The sequence below is a fragment of the Salvelinus fontinalis genome, chromosome 26, assembly GCF_029448725.1.
Source record: "Salvelinus fontinalis isolate EN_2023a chromosome 26, ASM2944872v1, whole genome shotgun sequence".
NCBI lineage: Eukaryota > Metazoa > Chordata > Actinopteri > Salmoniformes > Salmonidae > Salvelinus > Salvelinus fontinalis.
Genome location: NC_074690.1, coordinates 10040295 through 10053672, shown reverse-complemented (window position 1 = coordinate 10053672; position 13378 = coordinate 10040295). Strand labels below are relative to the sequence as shown.

At 41.8% G+C, this 13378-nt stretch overlaps 1 protein-coding gene across 1 annotated transcript; it reads right to left on the bottom strand.

The window, feature by feature from the left end:
• Nucleotides 1-762: 762 nt before the first annotated feature.
• LOC129823622 (desmoglein-2-like protein) lies at nt 763-9647 on the bottom strand. The gene is made up of 14 exons (XM_055882479.1): nt 9431-9647; nt 8152-8277; nt 7243-7398; nt 7001-7142; nt 6565-6728; nt 6278-6412; nt 5877-6062; nt 5141-5451; nt 4858-5000; nt 4454-4675; nt 3985-4218; nt 3501-3628; nt 2985-3332; nt 763-2850 (listed from the first exon to the last, which is right to left on the bottom strand). Exons 1-14 carry the CDS (start codon nt 9476-9478, stop codon nt 1654-1656), a joined length of 3540 nt encoding a protein of 1179 aa, XP_055738454.1. The 5' UTR covers nt 9479-9647; the 3' UTR covers nt 763-1653.
• Between the last annotated feature and the right edge of the window lie 3731 nt (nt 9648-13378).

Below are 13378 nucleotides of genomic sequence, written 5' to 3'. Positions count from 1 at the left end.
CATAATAACCAACTCAATCTAAAACACTGAGAAAAATAGAAATGTCATCAATAGCAAATTACATGACCCTGCCCTGGAATAGACTTAAACACTAAACCCTCCACCTGACTGAAATCGAAAAACAATGAGCTTCCCCCATGGTCCCATTCTGTCCCTTCCCTAAAGTAACCTGGCAACGTTACTTGCATTGCTCCTTTGTTGCCCAATGCTTACAGCAACAGTTCAGATTGCTCTTTCCCCACTTCTCATTATATTGTTCTGTATTGTGAGTCCAGCACCATATCATGCACTTCAGTTCCATGCACAGTAGCAAGTCAGAACTGGTTTCAAACATCCTATTCGAATCAAATAGTACTATAGACCTAACATTCTTCAGGTAATTCATCTGTGATAATATTGTTCCTGTCAGACTTCTGTGTGAAGGCTCAGAAACAACTCTAAAAGATCAAAAGATACTACCATTGCATTCTTGGAGTGGGCGGGAGGTGAGTCAATATTTCACTGAAAACTGGTAAAGACTTGTAGTCCTCTCTTGTAGAGTCCACTTTTGTTTTTTTGTGTATGAGCAGTGACAACATCTGAGATTCCATACAGTATTTAAACATGTCGAGGTGTGATACAGGAGTGATACTATAAAACAGGATTTTCCACTCTCTATCCCCAGAAGAACCACTTACAGTACCAGGATAGAAAGGATCTTTTTCCAGTCACACGACTATAACATGTGGGTCAATATTAAACCATAACACAAGACTAACAGAGTGTGTATGTTATCACTCAAGTTTTATTGTTACTCTCAAAACATTTTATCAAACTTTTTGATACAGAATGAAAGACATACAGCAGGAAAATTCCTTATATTGCCACAAAGTATTAGATGTGAAATAATTGGCAAAAACATCAGTAGCATTAAAAGCAACATCCGTGTCATACTTTAATGCATATCAGTGCATAATAAGCCAACCTCATGGTAAATATCCTACACAATCTCTATTTTTATATTGCATGAACAGATGTAACACATATACGCAACAATTTAAAATCCATATTCTGTATTCTGTAAATGATATTAACTTGGCATCAATAACTTGAACACACTTTTTGTCATGGGATAAGTTAATGCATATGAGGCCAAACAGCAAAAACAAGGCACTATTTGGCTTAAAATGTAAACTATTTACAATAGAAAAATAGGAGCTGTTTGAGGGGTCCCACACTTCTGTCACAATAACTTTGTATGTACCGTTTGTGCAGCTATAACATTGGCCTACTCAACTATGAATTAGATCAAGAATTGACCATCCCAGAAAGAAAAGCTAAATCAAAGATACAGAAAGATTTTGTTACCTGAACAATTAATACATCATCCACCACAGCCACAGATGTATCAATTCATCATATCAAGGATTACATACCCGCTGGTGATCGTAATAAAGCCCATCGCTCCAGTAAAAACTAAAAGCAGTATAAAACAGTAGTGTTGACAATCGGTAGACGTATTCATGAATCATTTAATTTCAGACCAGCAGAGAGCACCAATCCCTCAGTCTCTCCCTTGACTGTTGTTTCATTGACTAAAAAGAAAACATCTCTTTTAAACCCACAGTGACTTGGCTGTACTGTAAGTTTTCAAGCAAATGTGAGGCTGTTTTTCTACGCTTTAGTACTGGTCTCAATGTATTTCTCAGTGACAGTAGATTTCTTCTCTTGCACCACAGTGGTGTGGCTGCTGCTACGTGGTGCAGCCGTGGGCATGGGTGTGGTGGTGACTGTGACAGCAGCAGCAGGGGCCTGATTTGACCCTATCGAGCCACACAGGGAGCTGGAGGTCAAGGTGGAAGCACCCCTCTGACCTCTCACCTCTACACTATGACCACCTGAGGAAAAGGTGGAGGACGACCCCTGGCCTCTCTGCAGGGTGACCTGGGGTGCCCATAAGCCTGCACTGCCTCCTACTGCCGAGGCTGGCCCGGACCCGCTCTCAACAACCAGCACTTTCCTAGAACCCTGTGAGAAGCTTCCTCCTGGCGAGAGATGGCCTCCTCCAATCATGGTCTGCCCTGCCCCCTGTAGAATCTGGCCTCCCTGCGTAATGGTTTGGCTCGTCTCTGTAATAACATGACCTCCCCCAGTAATAGTTTGGCCGGCTCCCTGTAAGAACTGGCCTCCGCCCATAATGACATGACCATGGCCTCCCCCACCACCACCCACTCCCATCTGCTTCTCTACTAGCAGCATACCCTGAGAACCATGGAGCCCTCCTGCCTGCACCATCCCCTGACCGGTCCCTACCCCCACATGGCCTGGCGCCTGCTGGGAATGGATATAACCACCTCCTCCTCTCTGCTCCACCAGCAACAACTGGGGCTGAGGCTCCACCATGTACATGGTGGGGGCAGCGGCATAGTACATGGTGGGCTGCTGGATGAGGACGGTCTGCCTGGGGATCACCACGTTCTCCTGGATATGAGACCTGGGGATGGTGACCGATCCCTGGTCCCGAGTAATCAGGCTCTCCTGTAGGGGGGTGGAGGTGGTGACTGAGGTGTTCAGGGTATTGACATTGAGAGCAGTATTTCTGCTGACCTCTGTGTGAGTGGATGTGGTAGGTCTAGGATGAGTGGGTGACACAGACACATTGACAGTCTCCGCCTCCATAGCTATCGACCCCTGGCAGATCTGGGCCAGGGTCTTGAACTTGGGCCCCAGGTCGGTGAGGAAGTCCAAGTCATCATCAGCCCCCAGTAGGCTGCAGCAGCCCACAGACCCTACCGGTGACCCCTGACCTTCATAGTCGTAAATCAGCAGGGCATCTCTCTGTTGGTCGATCTGCGCAGTGTGATTGGCCTTCTACAAAGGTAATTTGATAGGGACAGTTATATTAAGACAATGACACATTGAATCAAAATGGCTACAATAACACTGCTCCTCAACTCCTATGTCAAAGGAGTAGTCCAAGAAGTTGGATGATGTAAGATACTCACTGCAGAGTAGTACTCCTCTAGGACTTCCTCAGAGAGTGCCATCCCATCGTAAGCACCAGCAGGTAATCTGGAGAACATTGAGTGTTCATGATGTTCTGTCATGATTCCTCCGCCCATGCCGTAGTCCACCTCTAATCTGCCACTGGGCTGGTGGAAGCCATGGTAATGTTGGTGCGCTCCTGTGAACATTGAGGATGAGGTGAAGCCGTCCCCTGACACGCCTCCTGCAGCTCCTTCTATCGCCCCCATTCTTCCTATGAATCCCGTATTTCCCCCGTACTTCACTACATTCCCAGTTTTGATGGGGCCATGCTCCATCTCCACGGGAACGTTCAGGAGAGGAACTTCCTGTGAGGGGGAATGCGTGGGTCAATCAGAGGAGGCAATTTCAGAGCAATTCAAATTTCAACTTGAGCCATAATGGAACATAACATGTATTTCCATAGATCATTCTTATTCACTAACTCTAGAATATTTTCATGTCATCCATTGGCAGTGCCATTATGTATAAAATACCTTGTCTTCTCCTTGTCCTTCAGTGTGATATGCAATCAGGTGTTCTTTAGTGTCAAACGGGATGGGCTTAAAGTCTCCAATGGCCGCCGCTCCTCCACATAGACAGAACAGCAGCAGGAGAGGAACCACTGTGAACCCACATTCCACATTTCAACTCATGGACACAAGACAAAAGCATGTTGTTAGGTGAGAGGCCTGGATGCCTTCCCTCTGGGCACAGACGTCAATTCAACGTCTATTCCACGTTGGTTCCACGTCAAACAATGTTGATTCAACCAGTGCGTGCCCTGTGGGTTGGCTTAAAGGCCTGTTGTGGACATGACCCATCAATGACTTGTCTTGGCCATCTTACTAATCACGCAAAGCATGCTGAAACAAGTGTAGTTTTATGAGCATGATGACGCAGTCTCTCCTTCCTAGATTCTTATCAGGTAGGCAGTGTGAGGAAGCCAATGAGTATGAAGATAACAGAGGGCCTACTCACGCAGCAGCAGCAGGAGGCCCAGGAGGAGCAGCAGGATGGCAGGCGCTCCTAACGTGACGTCCGTGCCCGTCCTACGTTCGAGGCAGACCTTATTGACCTGATCACAGGTGCACACAACCACGTTCAGAATCTGAATGTCAGCACAGGCCTTGCCCTGCTGGTCATGGATCTCCACTGCAACCTTGTAGTGACCTGGCCACATGTGGGCATGGTCTCGTAAAATGGCAGTGGTGGCTAAAAGAAACATGAAAGAGAAAATAAAAATGAATTATACAAATTGTAAAATAAAATGTATCAATCAAATCCATGAAAACATACAACAAGATATAATTGATGTTCAGTTCAAGACTGCACTTTTAAAAACACCTATCAGGCTCAACAAAATAACTCCAAAACAGTCCCTTAGTGAGAAGCTTGTCTATCTGCTTCCTACATGCCAAACCTAAATGTCCTCGACTAGGCCTGTTACCATTGAGGTGCTCCACCATCCACTTCTGTTTGGTGTCGTCCTGAATCACTCTGAACTTGAAGGGAGCTCCGTTGGGGAAGGCATCCCCATCCACAGCCGTGACGTACACAGCGGTATCCCCCAGACACATGGTCGTAGTCGTAGCTGTCAGCGTGGGACAGTGGTCGTTAAAGTCTTCCACCTGGATGGCTATTGTCCCTGTGGCCGTTTTGGATGGCAGATCTGGACACCAAAAGAAAATACACAATTATATACAGACCTGACTTGTTCTCTTTTAGCTTCTTGTGGAGCAAAGGTCCTAGAGTGCATCTCCAACTACAACTGTTCTGGGTAGATTTCCTGACTTAATTCCATATCTTACAGAATGGCATTACGACCAATTGTTTATTACTATGGGTACTTGCCCGTTGTGATGGCTATTATCTTGGCGTAGTATGTTCCATTGACCAAGTATTTGGACTCCCGATCAGGCAGTTTGTTCAGCTTGATCTCTGCTGTCTTTTCATCGATGGTCAGCCAGTGGTCTTCGTCATATATTTTGGCATACCTGAGAAGATGATCATGACAACGGCACGCGATCAGGATGAATTTATAGATTCTTTAGTACTGTGTGATGGAGATTACCATAGCATCACACCACATAATCTTCACCCCAATAAAACAATATGAAAACATCTGGGACCTCACCTGACATTGGTAGCGATCTGTAATGTGTCGCTGTCGATGGCTGTGTAGGTAGTGATAACCTTGTTAATGGTGACCAAGCTGGAGTCCTCAGAGATGGTCACCACTTTAACCGTTGGCTTGAATTTGGGGCCCTCTTTCTGGTTGATCACGTTAATCTTGATGGGGTAGGTCTTACCACCGCCCGTGATAGCTTCTCCCATAACCCCTCCTCCTATGGATCCACTCGTAGAGGAGGAGCCAAAGTAGTACTCTGCTTTGTTGGAAACACGTATGGCAAGGTTGAGCACTTTCAGCTCCTCATAGTCCAGTGCCTTTAGATTCAAACAACGGGGATAAACAGTAGAATCAGTCAAGTGATACAAACAATGTTGCAATAAGGTGAGAACACTAGTAGTTACAACCCGCTGGGCACAGACGTAATTTCAACATCTAGTTTTGATGTACAGTACATTTGGTTGAGCTGTCAACTAACGTGAAATCAACAATAAATGTCTCCATGCCACTGGATTCAGGTTAAAAGTTATATAAAAAAAATTGGAAATCCAATCAGTTTTCCATGTTGATTCAACGTCATGCCATAGCATTTTTTGTTGTTGAAATGAAGTGGAAACAATATTGATTCAACTAGTTTTTGCCCAGTGGGGACACTGAGGCTGGAATTCAATCTAAAAGAAAATGTTAACTGTGCTTCGGTTCAATTCTAGCCTCAGAGTCAATCTACAATCACAGCCATTACCTTCGTTATCCATATAATGCCTTCGTTGGTCTTAGCGTCTGTAGTGATGTTGAAGTAGCCGGCCTCATTGCCTGTGACGATGGTGAACACAGACAGCCAGTTCTCAGTGTACATCAGATCCAGATCAATGGCTTTGATCCTCAGTACTTCCACACCGACCGTGTTCTCCTCCACCCTGCCCTCGTACTGCAAACACACATACACACATCATAAAGGTCATACAGCCCAGGAACATATTGCAGTGAATTCGGGGAGTCCAGCAACTGTCAACCCAACACTTTAGCCAAGGGATCTGAACCTATTGACGTTAGGTGTTAGGTTAAGGTTGCTACAATATAATAAATATAATTCCCTATTTTGCTGAATAGACAGTAGAAAAGAAGTGGAGGTTTTGTCCTTACAGATTCTTTCTCCAGGGTGGGGATGTTGTCATTGATGTCCAGGATTTTAATCACAACTTCTGCTGTTCCTGTGTTTCCTCCGAATGCTCCGTTCATGTCTGAACCTTTTACAGTCAGGGTGTAGGTGTCTTGAGTCTAGACAACAAGGAAATACAATGGAGCTTACAGTCACTCACAGTTACTGAAATATTGACAAAATGGCCTCTGAAAGTGTCAATGCATACAGTGCTATGCTCACATAGATGCACTGTGTACTGTATAATAGTATACCAAGGCATCTCTCTCACCTCTCTGTCCAGTGTAGTCCTGTGAACCCGTATCTCTCCAGTCTGGCAGTCGATGTTGAACATCTTATTTGAAGCACTCTTCTCCACTATGCTGTAGTAAATCTGAGAGTGTAGAGTGTTCACTTCATCCGCATCTGTGGCAGTCACTTTCATGACAACGGTCTCTGGAATTGACCAAGGGGAAGATTTACTTGTGCAGTACAGCAGTACTATACTGTAGTATTATTACTATTCATTTTACTACTACTACTACTACTACTACTACTACTACTACTACTACTACTACTACTATCGTATCACTACTGTCACTATTCTTCTGATTACACTGGTACCAGCAATACTAGTACAACAGCTGCTACAACTTCAACCATTACCACTACTCTGACTACTAACTCTGATAGAAACATATACAATAGTTGGAAACTACTGTACATGCCTGTAGCACTGGACTCATTGACGGATCCAGATTGGCCAAAACCGAACACTGGTGAGCAGTCATTCTGGTCCTCAACGAAAATATTCAGTTCAATGTCCTTCTCTGCACGGGTTCCATTGCTGTACTTCGCTACTCCAAGTAACTAAAAGAGACCATCATAGAACAACATATTTTGTATTCATTTCTTACATTTTGAGCACAAGCATTCCACACCTTGGATTAGGTTTTAGTGGGTAGCTTACATGGTAGGAAGCGGTCTCCTCTCTGTCCAGAATGCCGTTGATTCTGACAAGGCCTTTATCTGGGTTGACGGTGAATAAGTTCATGGGTTGTTGGTTTGCACCGATCCCGGTCAGTGAGTACCTCACTCTTGACGTGTACTGCTCATCAGAACGAATCTGGCACAGACACACATTCCAATCAGCCAAGATAGTAAAACACCATTGTTATTGTAATAGTATTCATATAGCAGCCTCATTTGTCCAAAGAAACATGCAGTAACAGGAAGCCCCTATTGAACACTTCACAGTCTATATTTATACAGCTGGATTATGGTCACCAAGAATGACCCTAAATGCAGATACAATGTGTTATAAGCATCGGTGAATAGCTAGGTTGGTACACTACAATGCTATAATGTTATTTTATTGCCAAAATGTTTTTGCTTTTTTCAATATAGCTTTCATGTCAAGGTATAGGTACGAAACTATTGATCAATTAATTGTATGTTTGAGTTATAGAAAAGCAGGCATACAACAATATTTGTTGAGAGACATATTTTGTTATTAGCCTGAACCATTCCTCAGCCAGAATGACTGTACTGTACGTGTGACCACACATTGGGCTGTGTCTCTGAGCAGCTTGTTCACAACACATACATCTTTATTTGTATTTATTTTATTACTTGTTAAACAAAATCTCATTCTCTGAGCAACTGTATTAGTATAAAATAATAAACAATATATATTTGTAGCATACAATATAGCTCAGTATTTGTATTATTCACTTTATAGTATTTTTTGCTCATCTTTATCAAGGGTGCCAATCATTTCAGACCTGACTGTATGTCATGCTCAGACAAAGGCATGGTCTTATGGTAGTCAGAAACATCTGAGCTACTCCATGAGTTTGACTAAGAGATGAGCTCACACCTTTGCGATGTACTCCTTGTTTGTGTAATCTACATTCTCCTTCAACTTCTTAGGAGGAATGATCCATTCTCTCTTCTGTCTTCTCAGGTTCAGCCCGCCGCTTTCTACTGCCACCACACATATAAACTACAGAGAAAAACACAACACATAACATTGACTCCTCATTTAATATTACTGTACATGTTGTACTGTGTTTTCTACTGCCACCACACATATAAACTACAGAGAAAAACACAACACATAACATTGACTCCTCATTTAATATTACTGTACATGTTGTACTGTGTTTTCTACTGCCACCACACATATAAACTACAGAGAAAAACACAACACATAACATTGACTCCTCATTTAATATTACTGTACATGTTGTACTGTGTTTTCTACTGCCACCACACATATAAACTACAGAGAAAAACACAACACATAACATTGACTCCTCATTTAATATTACTGTAATACCAATGTGTCTCTTCTAAATCACTCAACACTGTACAAGTTGTACAAAAACTTATATTTTCTAGCACAGTAGTTATAGCTTATTGTAATTAAGTGTGCTGTACATGGATCCATGTCATGATTGTTTCCTCAGTGTCTGATCCACTTTGTACAGATTAATGTGTGTGGTTTCTTGACAAGCCAAATTATAATTGCATGTTTAGGCCTGTTCATAATGAAAACCATATGACATGCATACTTATAATTTACAATTATATAGCTTTAGGCAATTAGGCCAATTCGTTTTCGTTCACTATCACAAGGCCTACAAAATGAAGCTGGATCTATTCAGTTTGAGAAGAAGAAAACATATTCTTTATGTTGAGGACCAACGAAAATATCTCACTAATTAATTTTACAACATTTAAAGGAGAACGTTGTAATAGTGTTATCACTGTCGATAGTGGGTGTCGGTATCATTTTTTTGTTTTAAAATCTGAGCTAAAACTGACATTGACCAGGTCTGACATTCTGTAGGCTACCATTACGCAGCTAAACACTTTTTACATAGTCGTTGTCACTTGCACGCAAACAATTGACAGAGAAATTGCAATTAAACAACGGGATATAGAGTAAACACTCTCTTCTTTTAGGCTTAAGGAATGGCTACAATGCTAAAAAGAAAACGGTAAATTAATTCGAGATATAAACTGTATTGTCGACATTGACGCTTAAATCTACTTGAGCAGTGCCACACCCCAAAAGAGAGAATTGTTATAAATGTTAGGGTATATCATTATCAACACCTGTTACGATATGAAAAGTATTATTCTTTACTTACCGTAAGTATGAACGGCAACAATATAACAACAGTTTCTACACGGGCCATTGCAATTCAGTAAAACGTTCCCCTCTTGAAGTATAATGCTTTAAATCCGCGGTTAGTATTTTCTAGTCTGCATTGGACTTTGGCCCCTTCGAAGGTGTAGGCACAACTTTTCTGAGATTATAACAACTGCAATAGGCGGCGCCTCGACGAGTTTCACCACAGCACATACGCTGATTACAGAAACACCAATCGAGGCGAAACTAGGGAGGGAATATTTGTGCACAGTCCCGACAGGGAAAGCTATTATTATTGTGTTGAAAATGAAATATAAACTATTACAATCTCATGTACAACACACATCACAACATATTGACCAAAATTGTTTTGATTTCTTTAGTAGTCCAAAACTGCAGATAATGCATCCACAATCATTAATACTCTATAAAATGTTAGGACACCATCTTGTGTCCAGTGCTTTCTCATTCAGGTGTAAAACCTCATTCAGGGATGTGAGATTCCCAAACCTCTGTTTCTGCTAGGAAGGACTACACTCAGAACTTGAAAGACACTCCTGATGTTTACATTTTCAACAGTCTTTAGCCTGGTAATAAATTGATTAACCTAGTTAAATATTATTGCAGTGTTCCTGTCTGTGTGTGTGTGTGTGTCTGTGTGAGAGAGAGACAGAGACAGACAGACAGACAGACAGGGACAGACTAAGAGAGAAAGTGTACTGACGAAAGAAAACATATGCATATGTTGCCAAATTACAAGGAACTCCTTGGTTTTTGGGGAGTAGGGCGGGAGATTTCAGCTTTCATCTGGACTGATAAAACCATGGGTTTATTATGGGTGCAGTCTGTCTTCATACAGTAAAAGTCCATCAGGTCCCTTTATGAAAAAAAATTGCATTCAGAGTGCAGTATAACTGCAGTACACTGTAGTATAACTGTTGTTAGAGTGCAGTATAACTACAATTCAACTACCAACCACTCCAGTTATTCTGTAATTACTGCATCCAAAATAATACAGTCAACTGCAGTTACTGCACTTTTACTGCAATTTCAAAATTGCAATCTTTTTTTGTAAGGGGTGGATTGCCCCCACAAATTTAGAAAAGTCCCAGTAAGCAAAATTATGTCGAAAAGAGGTCTAAAATACATATTTTCCAGACGTTGAATTTTGGTTTATTTTATGTTCTGAATGAAAGGTGAAAATAGGTATTTTCTGGATGTTTAAAATAAAAAATAAATAAATGTTTATCAGGTTAATTTTCAGTTCTGAATGAAAGTTGAAAATACTTATTTTGTGACATTGGAAAGATCTATTTTAAGGATGTTGAAATCAGGTTCATTTTCGGTTCTGAATGAAAGTTTAAAAGACGTCCTTTATAGATCTATAGGTCTATTTTTTTACCAAATCAAGGTCAGTCCAGACCGGACCAAATCTCAACCAAACATAGACGTCTAAATTGCTACAGGGAGACAGGACGAACAGCTGATCATCCTCGCAGTGGCAGACCTCGTGTAACAACACCTGCACAGGATCGGTACATCCGAACATCCCACCTGCGGGACAGATACAGGATGGCAACAACAACTGCCCGAGTTACACCAGGAATGCACAATCCCTCCATCAGAGCTCAGACTGTCCGCAATAGGTTGAGAGAGGCTGAACTGAGGGCTTGTAGGCCTGTTGTAAGGCAGGTCCTCATCACACATCACCGGCAACAACATCGCCTATGGGCACAAACCCACCGTCGCTGGATCAGACAGAACTGGCAAAAAGTGCTCTTCACTGACAAATCACTGTTTTGTCTCACCAGGGGTGATGTTTGGATTCGCGTTTATCGTCGAAGGAATGAACGGTACACTGAGGCCTGTACTCTGGAGCGGGATCGATTTGGAGGTGGAGGGTCCCTCAATGGTCTGGGACGGTGTGTCACAGCATCATCGGACTGAGCTTATTGTCATTGCAGGCAATCTCAACGCTGTGCATTACAGGGAAGACATCCTCCTCCCTAATGTGGTACCCTTCCTGCAGGCTCATCCTGACATGACCCTCCAGCATGACAATGCCACCAGCCATACTGCTTGTTCTGTGCGTGATTTCCTGCAAGACAGGAATGTCAGTGTTCTGCCATGGCCAGCGAAGAGCCTGGATCTCAATCCCATTGAGCACGTCTGGGACCTGTTGGATCGGAGGGTGAGAGCTAGTGCCATTTCCCCCGAAATATTAGAGAACTTGCAGGTGCCTTGGTGGAAGAGGTGGGTAACATCTCACAGCAAGAACTGGCAAATCTGGTGCAGTCAATGAGGAGGAGATGCACTGCAGTGCTTAATGCAGCTGGTGGCCACACCAGATACTGACTGTTACTTTTGACCCCCCCTTTGTTCAGGGACATATTATTAAATTTCTGTTAGTCCCATGTCTGTGGAACTTGTTCAGTTTATGTCTCAGTTGTTGAATCTTGTTATGTTCATACAAATATTTACACATGTTAAGTTTGCTAAATAAACGCTGTAGACAGTGAGAGGACGTAACTTTTGGGGCTGAGTTTATATCCAGTATTTCTGAAAACTACAAACTCTCTTGAATACAAATCTGTTTTATTAACACAGCTATCTTTAACAGAACCAAAGTAAGAACCTTTTAACGTCGTCTACATCCCCAAATTAAAAAGAGAAAAACAGTAATTAAAAGATTTAAAGACACTCAACTGGGTTGTCTTCAAAAAGATTGACATTGTATTTATATCTTTTGAAACAACACTTATTCATATTATTTGCAATAAAATATCACATAGAACAAATTATCTTGACAACAATAGTGTTGAATTATTGGTACCACTAGAATGAACACATTTCAGAGTCAATATTATTTATACATTTTTTACATCAGTTTACATTTAAAAGTTGATTAACAGGTTGGATACAGTGTAAAATATCACAAACAATTAACTATAATAATTATATTAAAGGCTATATGTAATTATACAATCATTACAATATGATGATTATATAATTAAGCAATAATGCACGAGGAGGTGTGGAATATGGCCAATATACCATGGCTAAGGGCTGTTCTTAGGCACAACGCAAGTTACGCAACCCTGAGGTGCCTTATTGCTATTATAAACTGGTTACCAGCATAATTAGAACAGTAAAAATAAATGTTTTTTCATACCCTTGGTACATCAAACAGTATCCCACGGGTATGACAAAACATTTCTTTCAGCCAATCAACTGGGCTTGAACCACCCAGTTATAGTACTATATATACAAATTATAATAATTATATTTCTATTATTATATTAAATTATGTACTGTAACTTCTGAACATTACTGTAGGCTAGATATACATTACAGTAGGCTAGTTATTGATTAAGTTTTTGTGGTGTGTGTGTGTGTGTGTGTGTGTGTGTGTGTGTGTGTGTGTGTGTGTGTGTGTGTGTGTGTGTGTGTGTGTGTGTGTGTGTGTGTGTGTGTGTGTGTGTGTGTGTGTGTGTGTGGACGTGTTTAACTATTCTTGTGGGGACCAGAAGTCCCTACAAGAATAGTAAACAAACAAAAAGTTGACCAGCTGGGGACATTTTGTTAGTCCCCACAAGGTCAAATGCTATTTCTAGGGGGTTTAGGGTTAAGGTTAGAATTAGTGTTAGGGTTAGAATTAAGTTAAATATTAAGGTTAGGAGCTAGGGTTAGTTGTAGGGTTAGGGTTAGGAGCTAGGGTTAGGTTTAGGGTTAGGATAAAGTTTAGGTTTTTGGGTTAGGGTTAGGGTTAAGGTTAGGGTTAGGGTTAGGGTAAGAGTACAGGTTAGGTTTAGGGTTTGGGGTTAGGGAAAATAGGATTTTGAATGGGACTGAATTGCATGTCCCCACAAGGTTAGCTGTACAAGACTGTGTGTGTGTGTGTGTGTGTGTGTGTGTGTGTGTGTGTGTGTGTGTGTGTGTGTGTGTG

Bases quoted from the DNA above. Each gene is read 5' to 3' on its own strand.
- LOC129823622 (XM_055882479.1), bottom strand. From the start codon at position 9,478: ATGGCCCGTGTAGAAACTGTTGTTATATTGTTGCCGTTCATACTTACG. The intron at 7,399-8,151 runs GTGTGAGCTCAT...TGTCTGTGCCAG, and splicing joins ACAAGGAGTACATCGCAAAG to ATTCGTTCTGATGAGCAGTA. The intron at 5,452-5,876 runs GTAATGGCTGTG...TTGAATCTAAAG, and splicing joins GCATTATATGGATAACGAAG to GCACTGGACTATGAGGAGCT.